This window comes from Lissotriton helveticus, chromosome 8, assembly GCF_964261635.1.
Source record: "Lissotriton helveticus chromosome 8, aLisHel1.1, whole genome shotgun sequence".
Taxonomy (NCBI): domain Eukaryota; kingdom Metazoa; phylum Chordata; class Amphibia; order Caudata; family Salamandridae; genus Lissotriton; species Lissotriton helveticus.
The window spans coordinates 283,100,043-283,112,913 of NC_136069.1; the positions used below are offsets into that span (position 1 = coordinate 283,100,043).

Consider the following 12,871-nt stretch of genomic DNA (forward strand, 5'->3'; position numbering starts at 1 on the left):
CCCGTCCTGCCGGCCCACCGGCGCTACCTGCGGTTCACGGTTGGCCACGAGCACTTTCAGTTTACCGTGCTCCCCTTCGGCCTTACCAGCGCCCCACGGGTGTTCACAAAGGTGATGGCGGTGGTCGCAGCTCATCTGCGCAGGTTGGGGGTTTCAGTCTTCCCCTACCTCGACGACTGGCTGTTGAAGGCGGGCTCGCCCCAGACAGTCGTCAGCCACCTCCAGACTACGGCAGACCTCCTGCATCAGCTGGGGTTCTCGATCAATGTGCCAAAGTCTCAGAAGCTCCTCTTCATCGGAGCGGTTCTAGACTCGGCGCAGTTTCGGGTTTATCCACCCGAGCAGCGGGTCCGGGATATTCAGGCTCTGATTCCCATCTTTCAGCCGTTATCCCGGGTTTCGGTCAGGTTGACGCTGCGGCTTCTGGGGCTGATGGCCTCCTGCATCCTACTGGTGCATCACGCCAGGTGGCGGATGCGGGATCTGCAGTGGGACCTGAAGTTTCAGTGGGCCCAGCATCAAGGCAACCTATCCGACCATGTCCTGATCTCGGAGGGCACTGCGAGACAGTTGCAGTGGTGGCTCACGGACCGTGATTGGGTCTGCGGCAGATCCCTCTCCCTTCCCCAACCGGAGCACGTAGTTGTGACGGACGCGTCCCTCCAGGGCTGGGGAGGCCACATGGGAGAGGTGGAGATCAGAGGCCTCTGGTCTCCGGCGGAGACTCAACTCCACATCAACATGTTGGAGCTTCGGGCGATTCGTCTCGCACTGAAGGCATTCCTCCCCTCTGTCCGGGGGAGTGTAGTGCAGGTGTTCACGGACAACACCACCGCCATGTGGTACTGCAACAAACAGGGCGGGGTGGGGTCGTGGACCCTTTGCCAGGAGGCTCTGCGCATTTGGCAATGGCTGGAACATCAGGGCGTGACTCTGGTGGTTCAACACCTGGCAGGTTCTCTGAACGCCAGGGCGGACGAACTCAGCCGCCGGTGCATGATGGATCACGAATGGCGTCTGAACTCGGACGTGGCGCAAGGCCTCTTTCAGCAATGGGGATAGCCTCGGTTAGATCTATTCGCCACCGAAGAGAACGCGCAATGTCATCAGTTCTGCGCGTTGGAATTTCCAAGGCGGCACTCGCTCGGAGACGCTTTTCGTCGCGAGTGGAGGTGCGGTCTGTTGTACGCCTTTCCGCCTATACCACTTCTGCCCAGAGTGCTGAAGAAGATCAGGCGCGACCGGGCCCAAGTCATCCTTGTGGCTCCGGACTGGGCTCGAAGGTACTGGTATCCCGAGCTACTCAGTATGTCAGTCGATCCCCCGGTTCGTCTGCCTCTTCAGGAGGACCTTCTGTCGCAGCAGCAGGGGACGGTCCTCCACCCGAACCTGTCCAGTCTCCACCTCCATGCTTGGAGATTGAGCGGCGACAGTTGAGGCCATTTGACTTGCTTCCTGAAGTCTGTAACGTCATTCTGGCAGCCAGGCGTCCCTCCACAAAGTCGGTATACGCCTGCAGGTGGAACAGATTTGTGCCATAGTGCACAGCAAAGGCTGTGGATCCTCTTGCTGCCCCTCTTTCAGAGGTTCTTCTCTTCCTTCTTTCTCTTGCCCAGCAGGGCTCTGCTCTGGGCACTACCAAGGGCTACCTTTCTGCCCTTTCAGCCTTTCTCAGGCTACCTGATCAGCCTTCTTTGTTCAAGTCCCCTATTGTGAACAGATTTCTTAAGGGCATCACTCACACTTTTCCTCCTGTTCCGTTTGTGATGCCTCAGTGGGACTTGAACCTGGTTCTGACTTTTCTGATGTGCGCTCCCTTTGAGCCACTTCACAATTGCCCTCTTCGCCTTCTGACTTTGAAGACTGCTTTCCTGGTTGCCATCACCTCTGCCAGGAGAGTGAGTGAGCTCCAGGCTCTTTCTTGTACTCCACCTTTCCTTTCTGTCCATCCGGACAAAGTGGTGCTTCGTACCAAACCATCTTTCCTGCCCAAGGTTGTCACGGCCTTCCACATTGGGCAGTCTATCACCTTGCCTACCTTCTTTCCGCCACCGCATCCCTCTAAAGAGGAAGAGCGGCTCCATCGTCTGGACCCAAAACGTGCGCTCTCGTTTTATCTGGATCGCACACGCCAGTTCCGGGTGGATGACCAACTCTTTGTTGGTTACGTGGGCGCTAAGAAGGGGAAAGGGGTGCACAAGAGGACCATCTCCCGGTGGATCATCTTGTGTATCCAGGCATGCTACTCCTTGGCTAGGAAGGAGCCCCCTGCTGGATTGCGGGCTCATTCTACCCGAGCCACGGCGACTACCACTGCCCTGGGCAGGGGTGTGCCCTTACAAGACATCTGTCAGGCAGCTACGTGGGCATCGCTGCACACGTTTGCAAGACACTACTGCCTGGACAGCCAAGTCCGGAGGGATGGCTTCTTTGGCCGTTCCGTCCTCCAGGACTTTCTGGTGTGATTATTGGTTCGCAGACCCACCACCGGGGTTGGTATTGCTGGGGTATCTATTCTAAGGTAAGGAATCTAATACTAACGTGTCTCTTTCAGATGCACAAGTTACTACTTGTGTAACGATATATCTGTAGGAGACATTAGTTAGTATTAGATTCCTTACCGACCCACCCATCCTCCCCGTTCTGCGAACCAATATCTAGGGTTAGGGTTGTCCCCTTCAGGGCCCTAGTTTCAATGGCACCAGTGTTGGTTTTTAACATGGCTCTGCGTTTCTGGCGCGGAAAAGCTGTGTCTAAGAACTGACGTCAGCACGCGGAGGCGGCGTCTAAGTACTCCGACGACGTCATCACGGCGCCCACGACGCCGACGACGGACGCGGAGCCGCAGACGACGCCTACCGACGCGCAAGGGTACTGCTACGCAAAAGTTCGCCTGGGGATATTCTAAGGTAAGGAATCTAATCCTAACTAATGTCTCTTACAGATATATCGTTACACAAGTAGTAACTTGTGCATACATTTGTGAAAAAGTGTGTATTGTTTGGATGGAACAGGTGTGAGTTAACTTAAACCCCTTGATTAGTGCTTGTGCTGAATGTTCTTTAGATTTTGTAGACCTTAGAATAATAAGTCAGTATAGTTGTTATCGACATTATCTTTAGAGCCATTGATATAGAAGAGTTTAGCTGTATTCTTCATTATTACTGTCTCTGAAGATAATATTGTATTTGTGTGCCTCAAGTCTGTCTGCTCAAAAAGGAGACAACTTGTTAAGCTGCATGTTAGAAGAGGTGGCAAATCTAGTGACTAAACATTGTTTCACTTCTCCCAAGCTATCGGATCCCCATCCATTTTGATATGTAATAAAATTGCTATCTTCTTTTCTCTATTTCAGTCTTTAATGCAGTGTGTTGGAGAAAGTGTTTCTCAGTTTAAACTCAAGTCAACTGAGGAACCCAAGATTGCTGCTTTCAAGACTTTGATAACACAGTTACTTACCTGTTTATGTAACTGCCCAAAGGTAAGTGTTGTCTAATATTTTAATGCATTTTTTACCTATGAAATCTTTTGTCTGGACACCGTGACTCTAGTCTTAAAGTTTTTTGTTGTTCTTCACAGAACACCCCAAGCAAAGTTACATCAGATTTGTTTCTCCGACTGCTAACATCAAGACTGTTGAATGACCTTACCGATATCTGCAAGCATTTGGTGAGTATATGGTAGCCCCTTGTTCCAGTGGGATGTCCAAGCATGTTTTGAAATGTATACATGTATGTCAAAGAGGAAGACATATGTTGGTTGTCAAGTGTTAACTTTCGACTTTTAAAATGGGAAGAAAGTGACAGAAGGTACATTGAAATGTTATATTGTGGGCCGCAGCTGATGCCCAAAAAGCATTAGAATCCATTTAATTTCCTGGTGTACATATACATTTTGTTACGTTTTTTTCGCTGCCTAATTCATATAGAAAATCAAGAGTTTGCTGTTTAGTACGTTTAAATCATCCATGCCATCAACAGATCCTCTAAAATAGTAAAATACTACAGCTTTGCAAAAAGAGACTTAGTGTTTTTAAGTTCCAAGCTTTAGCAAGATCCACATATAAAACACCAAAACATTCTTTGCCACTGTCAGATCTCTGGATTATTCGTTCATGACTTGATGAGATTTTGAATTGTACTTGTTACGTTTATTTAGCAACGTTACATCCCGAGTAAGTGTTTTTCTTTTGTTTTATCAACATGGCAGTCCAAGCAAACAATCTCAAACTGGAGAGTTTCTGACAATTTCCAATTCCTTATTCATTATGATTTTCGCATGGTAGGTCAATGTTGAGTGAGCACATTATTTTCTCTTTCTTTCCAAGTTGGCTATCTTTTGGAACCAGGAGTCTTCCTCTTCAAAGGTTTCTCCTTCAGAGTTATGATGCTTTGGCTTTAGTCAGCATTATTTTTGTGCTGATGTCTTCTGCTTCTTTTAAGCCACAGTTAATGGTGGGAAAGGCTAACCTATGGCCCTTCATCTGTAGCATACATCATATGGATGCAAGAGCTTTGCATTTAGAGTAGGATGTAGCCGGGTATAAGCCTATAAACATTTTGCATTTCAGACTTTGCTAGATCCCCCTGCTGCTGCTTGCTTCATCTGTATTTGGAGGTAGCTCCACATTACCTTTGTGCCTCTGGCATTGACACTCTTTTAAGGTATTGTTTCAAGCTTTCATTGACCTTATATTAAGATGCTGTTACCCAGCAACACAAATGCTAGTTATTTCAGTGCCAAGAAAGTGTCTGCAATATCTAGATGAAGAAAACACAAATGGGACTGGTGAAAGCTTTCAGTAGTCTCCGCACCTGGCAATCACTCGGGGGTGCATTCCAGACCATTGTTTCTGCCCACTATTACACTTGAGACTAGCCACATGCAATTTAGGCTTCATCCTGTTCTATTAAAAGCAGTATAGCCTGAAATGCTAAACCAGGTCCCTCTGTTTGGGTACACAAGCTACTCTACACTATTTTGGTGTACTTAGAGCTTATCAGTGATGTAAAATGTTACTTTTGTGGAGAGTGAGCATGGTACTCACATTTGGGCATCCCTGTCAAACTGATTTGCATGTGTCTGAATTAGTAGAACAGTGGGGTGAAAATGATGGACAGAAATGCTTTGTAGTGGTCAGTAGTGATCGATTTTTAATTTTTTTGTGTACCTTTCATTACTTTGTTGTTGCAGTAGATGCCGTAAATGAAACAATGTGCCCATCGTGGGTCCCATGTCTATTGTGCTACAGGTCTTAAGCTGTACCTGATTAGGCACAAATAAGCAGAAACTGGTTTTGGTTTGTTTGTTTTCTGTCTGGAGGGGGATCTGGCCTTCCAATTATGGCTGGTGTTCTCAAAGAGGGATAGGGTCAGACTAGTTTACATTAGGTTGGTCTTTGTCTAGAGTGTCACAGTGGGTAAAAAACAGAAATAGAATGGGCTAGAATGTGGACGGAGTGATAACTTGTGGATGAGATGAATTTATGTATTCTTTACTTCACTGTTTGTTGTTATATCAACTGCAGGCTATTATTTTCACCCAGAATCCTTGCTAGAATGAGAGTTGATATTTTCTACAGTGTGGAGGTTATACTAATTGTTGCGGAAACACCCTCAGGGTTAGGGCACAATACACCCAGCATGAAAATTGCCCAATAATTAGCATCGATCACTACAGCAAAATGCAAATTGTCATCTGGAAGTTTGTTGTGTTTGTATATGATTTGTGTAGCATGAAGCTAGGTACAAAGCATCAGAGTAATGTACAAGAAAAGAAGTTTGTTACAGAGTTGTAAGACTGAACCATGATTATGTAGCCTGGCATAGTTTAGTCCTGTTTTTGTCCCTAGAAGTTAGTGGGAGTTTAGCACCTAAATTGTTGGCTAGGGAGCACTGTTATTTATGAGGGCTGAAGCTGACGGAGATGTGGCAGCTAGCAACCTGTGGACACTGGGTGGTAAGGTCTTTGTTCCTACTTCAGATCTGGTTATCTGAATCTTATGACATAACAAGAGTATGTTCTTTTGTAATATTTAGATGTGGAAGCATACTGTACATCTATAGATAGATTCTGCATCCGTCTTTGTTAAAAGTGCACTATCCATCCAGAAATATTATGGCCCAATAGACTTTATTTTTTTGTTGAAACTTACCCAGTGATTTAAGTCACTACAACCGTGTTTATACACCAACAAATAGTAAATACATTACTTACATTTGTTTGTCAATGTTGTGAAATATGTAGTTTTTGTAAGCAGTGAGCTGTGGTTGAGTTTGCTGAGTTAAAGCTCATGAAATGGTACTTGTTTTGACAGTAATATTGGCTTTTAGGCTTGATCTTCAGTGTGAAAAAAGAGTACAACGCATATGGTAGGAGTGATCAGGTCTGAAAGCATATTTTTAGGTGGAGGTTCAGCATTCAACATAGAAAGATTCTTGTGGTTAATAACCCCAGAACGCCTAAACCACTGCCTCTCAGACTTACAACCTACTTACTGCCTGCCCCACATTCTGATGACCTGCCCAGCATTTCTCTGTCTTTACATGGATCAGCAAACTACATAAGTGCACTTCCAGGGATTAATAGAAGTTCTAGGCTGCCATGTCTTTTTCTTCTATAGCAAAGTAATCCTTGCCAAATTTCCAGCTCGATTTCATAACCTACTCTGTATTTAGGGTGACCATCACCCTCCAGCTCGTTATGGACACTGTTTCAAATCCTTGAATTATGTTTAATACTTATGTTTAATAGGTTAAAGCATTCTGGGTGTTGAAGTCTTGTTTTGCTTCCATTGATATGATTCGACTAACTTACCTGAAATCATTGATTTGTAGATGAAAGTTTCCGGACTGAAGACCAGTTCCTTATTGACCAGGAGTGACTGGTCTCAGTGTCCATAGTCATTATCCTGGGCATATGACCCTAATAGGCTAAGATATTCAAAGAACACACCTAATTCAAGTTACTAAAAAATTAAAAACCAATAAAGTTCTTTCAGCGTTGATTGCTCCTAGCCAGTGACCTATGTCTAGTAAAAACAAACCTGCATTCAGACAATTCAATTTAATTTTATTGTTTGAGTATTTAAAATCATACAGTATGTAAAGTTCCTTCGTACGTTCTAATTAAACTAAACTGTTGGATCTCTGTAAAAATATATTGCAATATTTTTTAGTTTTTATTTTGATTAACCATGGCTTTATTCGATTCGTCTTTTCTAAAGGTAACCTGCCCTGGAAGTCTGAATGAATCCTCAGTAGATGTGATGGAAGATGATTTTGAAGAAAGCAGAATTCAGACAGAGGAACAAGCAGCCATAGACCTATTTGATGATCACAGTACTCATGAGGTGGCTGATGCAAGTGAACCAGGGGAGCTGCATAATGTAACAGGTAAGTTGAAGCGGCATATGCATTGTAGCAATTTTGTTGTTGTTGATTGAATGCCATCTTATTCAATTGTTTTTAATAAACTTATAAAAATGCACAATTTCATTCAAGTTGCTAAATACCTAAAAAAGCATTCCAGGACACTGGTAGCAGACTAATATCATTTGTGTATAATGTAACATCTTGGAAATGTGTGGCTAAAAGGGACCATATTTTTTCCGTAAACATCTTTAGAGGTATTTTCAAAAGACATCAGTGAGGCAGCAGATGGGAAAAACTTAATTAGCACATGGTCCAAAGAATTAAGCAATCATATAGAAACGCAGAACATCCAAAGGAGTCAGAAAACCTGTCATTAGCATGTACTATATACATTAATTAATTTTTAAATGTGGTGTTGATTTTTCACCATGAACTGTCAAATGAGTATGTATAATCACCTTGCATCTCATGCATACTGTCTTGTGTCATTGAGAATTTTATGGATGTTGAGACTGGCATGTCCCCTACATGGTAGATGGATATGCCTCTCTGCCTTTGTTTACCCAACTGTGAGTGAAACTTGTATCCTGACTTTCTTTTAGGTCCAGCTCTCACTGAATCCTACATGTGAACGGAGGTCTAGTCCCAAACGTGAATGGGAGACCCAGAGCGTGACTGTGGAAAAACTCTAAAATCATAAGCCGTAACTCACATGAGACTACTGTCAGTGAGCCTCGGATATATATATATATATGAGGAGAGACCCTGGACAATACAATATGGCCTGGGCCTTGGCCGAGAGGGACGCACCCCCAACGAAAGCGCGCCGGATTCTGCCCAAAACGGGACCAATTTGAAGACGGTGAAAACCAGAGCTGGGCAGCGGTAGCCACCAGGGACTGTACCTTGGAATGGGCCCCAGAACACTCGAAAATGGTATTCAAGGGGACACAGGCATCACCTCATTGCAATTAACGCTTATGACATCACCCACTGGAGGAGCAAAATCATGAGGCCAAAGGACGCACTGGAAAGACCAGCATGCTCTAAACTACAGCCTAATTGGGCACCCACCTGAGGGCAATTATTGGACGGGAGCAATAGCAGGGTCTGTGTGTGTTCGGAAGGCCATTGGATGTCGGAACCCCACAGCTCTCTAGGCCTTGCCTGACCCCGGCCCCAGCGAAACTTAGGCTCCAGACGCGCCATGCCCAGCCGGGGGGTAAAGGGCTCCCTGAGTGAGATAAGACAAGGAGTTTCGATTGCACCTCCGGCCTCCCCTGGGAGACTGGTTTCTCTCACACCTCTCGCCTTCCCCTGTGAGCCGGTTTCGACCGCACCTCTGGCCTCCCCGAGAACTGGCTCCAGACCCTGCTGTGCGTCTGGGAATTCCCGGGCGCATCTTCAAAGGGATCAAAGGACCAACCGACGGAGCACTCCGACGACCAGCCCCCGAGGCCTGAGACCTCCGCCTGCGAGGGTCCGGACATCAAAAGGGCCACTGCACTATATCAAGGCCCGCCCAAGAGATAGCGGGCAGTTGTATCCTGGACAAGAGAGCCCTGCTGATCGGATCGTGGCTCACCCCTTGGGGAGAAGACTGAAACTTGGAACTTATCAAGCCCTGCTGACGCTGTCGCGGCTTATCCTTGTGAAGAAGGAACTGGAACCTCGGAGCCCTGCTGACCTCGTCGCGGCTCATCCTTGAACTCTACGGACATTCGTTGAACACCCTGAGCCCTGCTGACATGGTCGTGGCTCCTCAAGAACTGACAGACACTCTGTTCACCCCTGATCGAGCCCTGCTGACCTCGTCGCGGCTCGAGGAGTACTCTGGTCCGGCGGGACCATCGACGCTACCAACATGACCTGGCTCAAGAAGAAGTGAGAGGAGCAACCAGTACGATCGCCATCCTCCTTATCCCCTGGCGCGAGGATTGAGAGCTGTGCGCAGGGTACGCCCCCGTACTGGCCTAATACTGAGACTTTCCCGCTTCCCTCCTCCTTACCATTGGGACTTTACGATCCCTCGATCGCTTGTAAATACGTGTTCATTTGGCCTAAATCTCTACTGTTTGATAAAGAACTTGCTTACTGAAATCCATGGTGTGGTGTCCGTTCATAAGTGTGGTGTGCGCTCAGTGTGTACGATCCTAGACTCGAAGTCCCCCCCGACGAGGACCTCACGTTAAGACTCTGCATTATTTGTGGGAGAGGTGGGTCACGGAGTGCTCGGAGAGCATAGCCTGGCCCTCTGGGATCGCCCCTTCTAACATTGGTGGCAAGCGACGGGATAAGAGCCTACGTATAGAGATCGTGCAGTAAAACGACTGACACACTACCTGAACGAAGAACAACTATGAGTTCCACCGGAACGAGCGAGAAACCCACATTCCAAAATGACAGTGTGGAAGAGTATACCCACAAAGAACTAAAACAATTCTGCAAGGAACTTCACATCGCTACCACTGGTTTAAGCACCAAAGAAGACTTCCAAAAAGCCCTGACGGCCTGGGTAGAGTCCGGGGCCTCCCTACCCCCACCAGAAGGAGACGGCTGAGAGGGAGGGCCGCAGACCGAAACCAGCGCCCAGGAAGGTGAGAGAACAGACTCCCTGACACGGAGTCCCAGTACGGAAAGGGGTCTGTCACAAGAGGAGATGACAGACCGAGAACGAACCCCAATCCACGAGCTGGAGCTAGCACGCCTTAAAATAGGAGAGCTCAAGTTGACCGAGAAGAAACTGGCCGTAGAACAATTACGGTTACAAGGAGAACTAGAAGAAAAGAATCTCCAGAGGGAGCATGAGGAAAAGAAACTCCAGCTCAAACATGAGCGCAGCTTAAAAGAACTTGAACTAAAAGCCAGAAGCGAAGACACCCGACCCCCGGGGAACCGAGAAACCCCTTCCCCGGTGGAAGCCAAAGTACACATCCCCAAGGATGTAGTAAAAGAGTACTACAAGGGGGACAACATCCAGCAGTGGTTCAAAGCGTACGAGGTCGCCATGACCTCCCACCGAGTGCCCGAGAAGGATTGGGGGGCCGGATTGTGGGGCCGCTTCCTCAGTGAGGGAAGAGACACCATGCTGGACCTGCCCTCCACAGTCATGAATTCCTACACCCATATGAAGGACGCCCTGCTATCCCGATATGAGCTCACCCCGGAGATGTATCGGCAGCGGTTCCGAGACTGCAAAAAGATCCCCGGCACCACATGGGTAGAATATGTAAATTTCTACAGCCGGGCCTTGGAAGGGTGGCTCAAGGGCAGCAAGGTGACCACCTTTGAAGGACGATTCGACCTCATAGCGTATGAACACCTCTCCATGAACTGCTTTGTGGAACTGAGACAGCACCTTCTGGACAGCAAATTGGCAGACCCCCGGAAGCTTGCTGTCGAAGCAGATCGCTGGGTGAGTACCCGAGTCCCAAGGGGGCCCGTGGGAGACTATGGCCGAAACGAACAAGGGTTTTTCCGCCAGAGAGGAGGGGGAGGTCAAGGTAGACAGCGGGGGTCCCAGTCCGGCCCCAGCGTAGCCCCCCCCGAAACCATCCTGGAAGCTCTCCTCCCGTAACTAGAGCAGGGCCCCCCTCAGGTAGACAGGGACCCAGAGCCAGCATTGGCTGCTACAGATGTCAGCAACCCGGGCATTATGCCAGTGACCCCCAATGCCCCCTGCTCAAGAAATCCGCTGCTGCGAGCCCCCCGCGCGCCAGCTAGCCACAGTGGCCCTAGAAGAGGAAGAGATAGGGGACACCGAGGGGTGGGAACCAGCCGCCATGTCATTAGTCTCCCTTGGGGATAGAGAAATGGTTCCAGGAGCCCCCCTGCCCGACAACACTGAAAAGTACAGGCAACAGGTGACCGTCAACGGGCACCACATAGGGGCCCTCCGAGATACAGGAGCCAGCATCACCGCAGTGCGCGGTCACCTGGCCACAGAAGACCAAATTATACCCCACGCCTCCTGCAGGGTGATCTCAGCCGACAATTCCGTCCGCACCTGCCGAATAGCTCAGGTCCCGTTTGGATGGTAAGGAGTCTCCGGGGACTTGCGAGTAGCGGTCCGCACCGACATGCCCGTGGACTGTCTACTGGGCAATGATCTGGAGAGCTCCCTGTGGAAGCAGGTAGAGCGAAGGACTCACCTAGAAATGGTGGGCCTGCCCGAATGGGCCTGAGTGAGCACACGATCCATGACCGCCCGAGTGTCCACCCCCGGGGGGGTGGAACCCGAGACCCCTCGGTCGGTCTCTGACGACCCAGGAGCAGCGAGCGACCCGAGGTCCCCGAGCTACCCACCGGGGAAGAAATTGACCCCGACGCAGGTCCCCTCAGCCCTCCCGTCGAACCGACCTTGGACCACCTCCCTGAGTTAGCCCAGTGGCGCCAGGTAGAGGGACCTTCCCGAGAGGAGTTCTGCCTGGAACAGACCTCTTGTCCTTCTCTAGTTGGGCCGCGGCAGCAGGCCGCCACCCAGGCTGCCGGTGACCAGTCCGGCTCCCACTTTGGAAAATGGCCTCTTATATAGTAAACAGAAGTCCGCCGAACTAGGGTCAGCCCGGGTGCTGGTGGTACCCCTACGTTTCCTAAGCTTCCTCCTGAACCTGGCCCATGATGTACCCCTGGCGGGACACCTAGGACAGGACAAAACCTATCACCGTCTGGTCACTAATTTTTACTGGCCCCGTATGCGCGCCGATGTGGAGACCCACTGCAAGTCCTGCTCCACGTGCCAGGCCAGCGGGAAGAGCGGAGGGAGACGCAAGGCTCCCCTCCAACCCTTCCCCGTCGTCAGTACCCCCTTTGAACGGGTGGGAATAGACATCGTGGGGCCCCTCGACCCCCGGACCTCCTTAGGCCACCGGTTCATCCTCGTCCTGGTAGACCATGCCACCCGGTACCCTGAGGCCATTCCCCTCTGAACGGTGACGGCCCCCGTAGTGGGGCGGGCCCTCATAGGGATCTTCTCCCGGGTGGGATTCCCGCGAGAAGTGGTGAGCGACCGAGGAACGAACTTTATCTCCAAGTACATGAAGTCCCTGTGGCAACAGTGCGGGGTGACGTACAAGTTCACCACCCCATACCACCCCCAAGGTAACGGCCTGGTTGAGCGCTTCAACCGTACCCTCAAGGGGATGATCATGGGTCTCGAAGAGCCCCTGAGGCGCAAGTGGGACGTCCTCCTACCCTGCCTCCTGTTCGCCTACCGGGAAGTCCCCAGGAAAAAAATTGGGGTTTAGCCCCTTCGAGCTGCTCTACGGGCACCCCGTCCGGGGGCCTCTCAGCCTGGTCAAGGAAGGTTGGGAAGCGGCACCCCAGGATCCGCCCCCAGATGTGTTCCGATACATCCTGGCCCTCCGAAACCAGACGCTGAGGTTCCGGGAGCTTGCCGAGGCCAACCTCTAGGCAAGCCAAGAAGAAATGAAACGTTGGTATGACCAGAATGCCACTCAGGTCGAGTTTCAGCCCGGCCAGCAGGTTTGGGTGATGGC

At 49.5% G+C, this 12,871-nt stretch overlaps 1 protein-coding gene across 1 annotated transcript in view; it reads left to right on the forward strand.

Annotated features, from left to right (window-relative positions):
• ATM (ATM serine/threonine kinase) overlaps positions 1-12,871 on the forward strand; it is a 1,424,234-nt gene that overhangs the window by 270,897 nt on the left and 1,140,466 nt on the right. Inside the window, exons 15-17 of the mRNA XM_078657051.1 lie at positions 3,356-3,481; positions 3,580-3,669; positions 7,226-7,394. Coding sequence (XP_078513177.1) covers positions 3,356-3,481; positions 3,580-3,669; positions 7,226-7,394 — 385 coding nt within the window. The remainder of the gene's footprint in view (positions 1-3,355; positions 3,482-3,579; positions 3,670-7,225; positions 7,395-12,871) is intronic.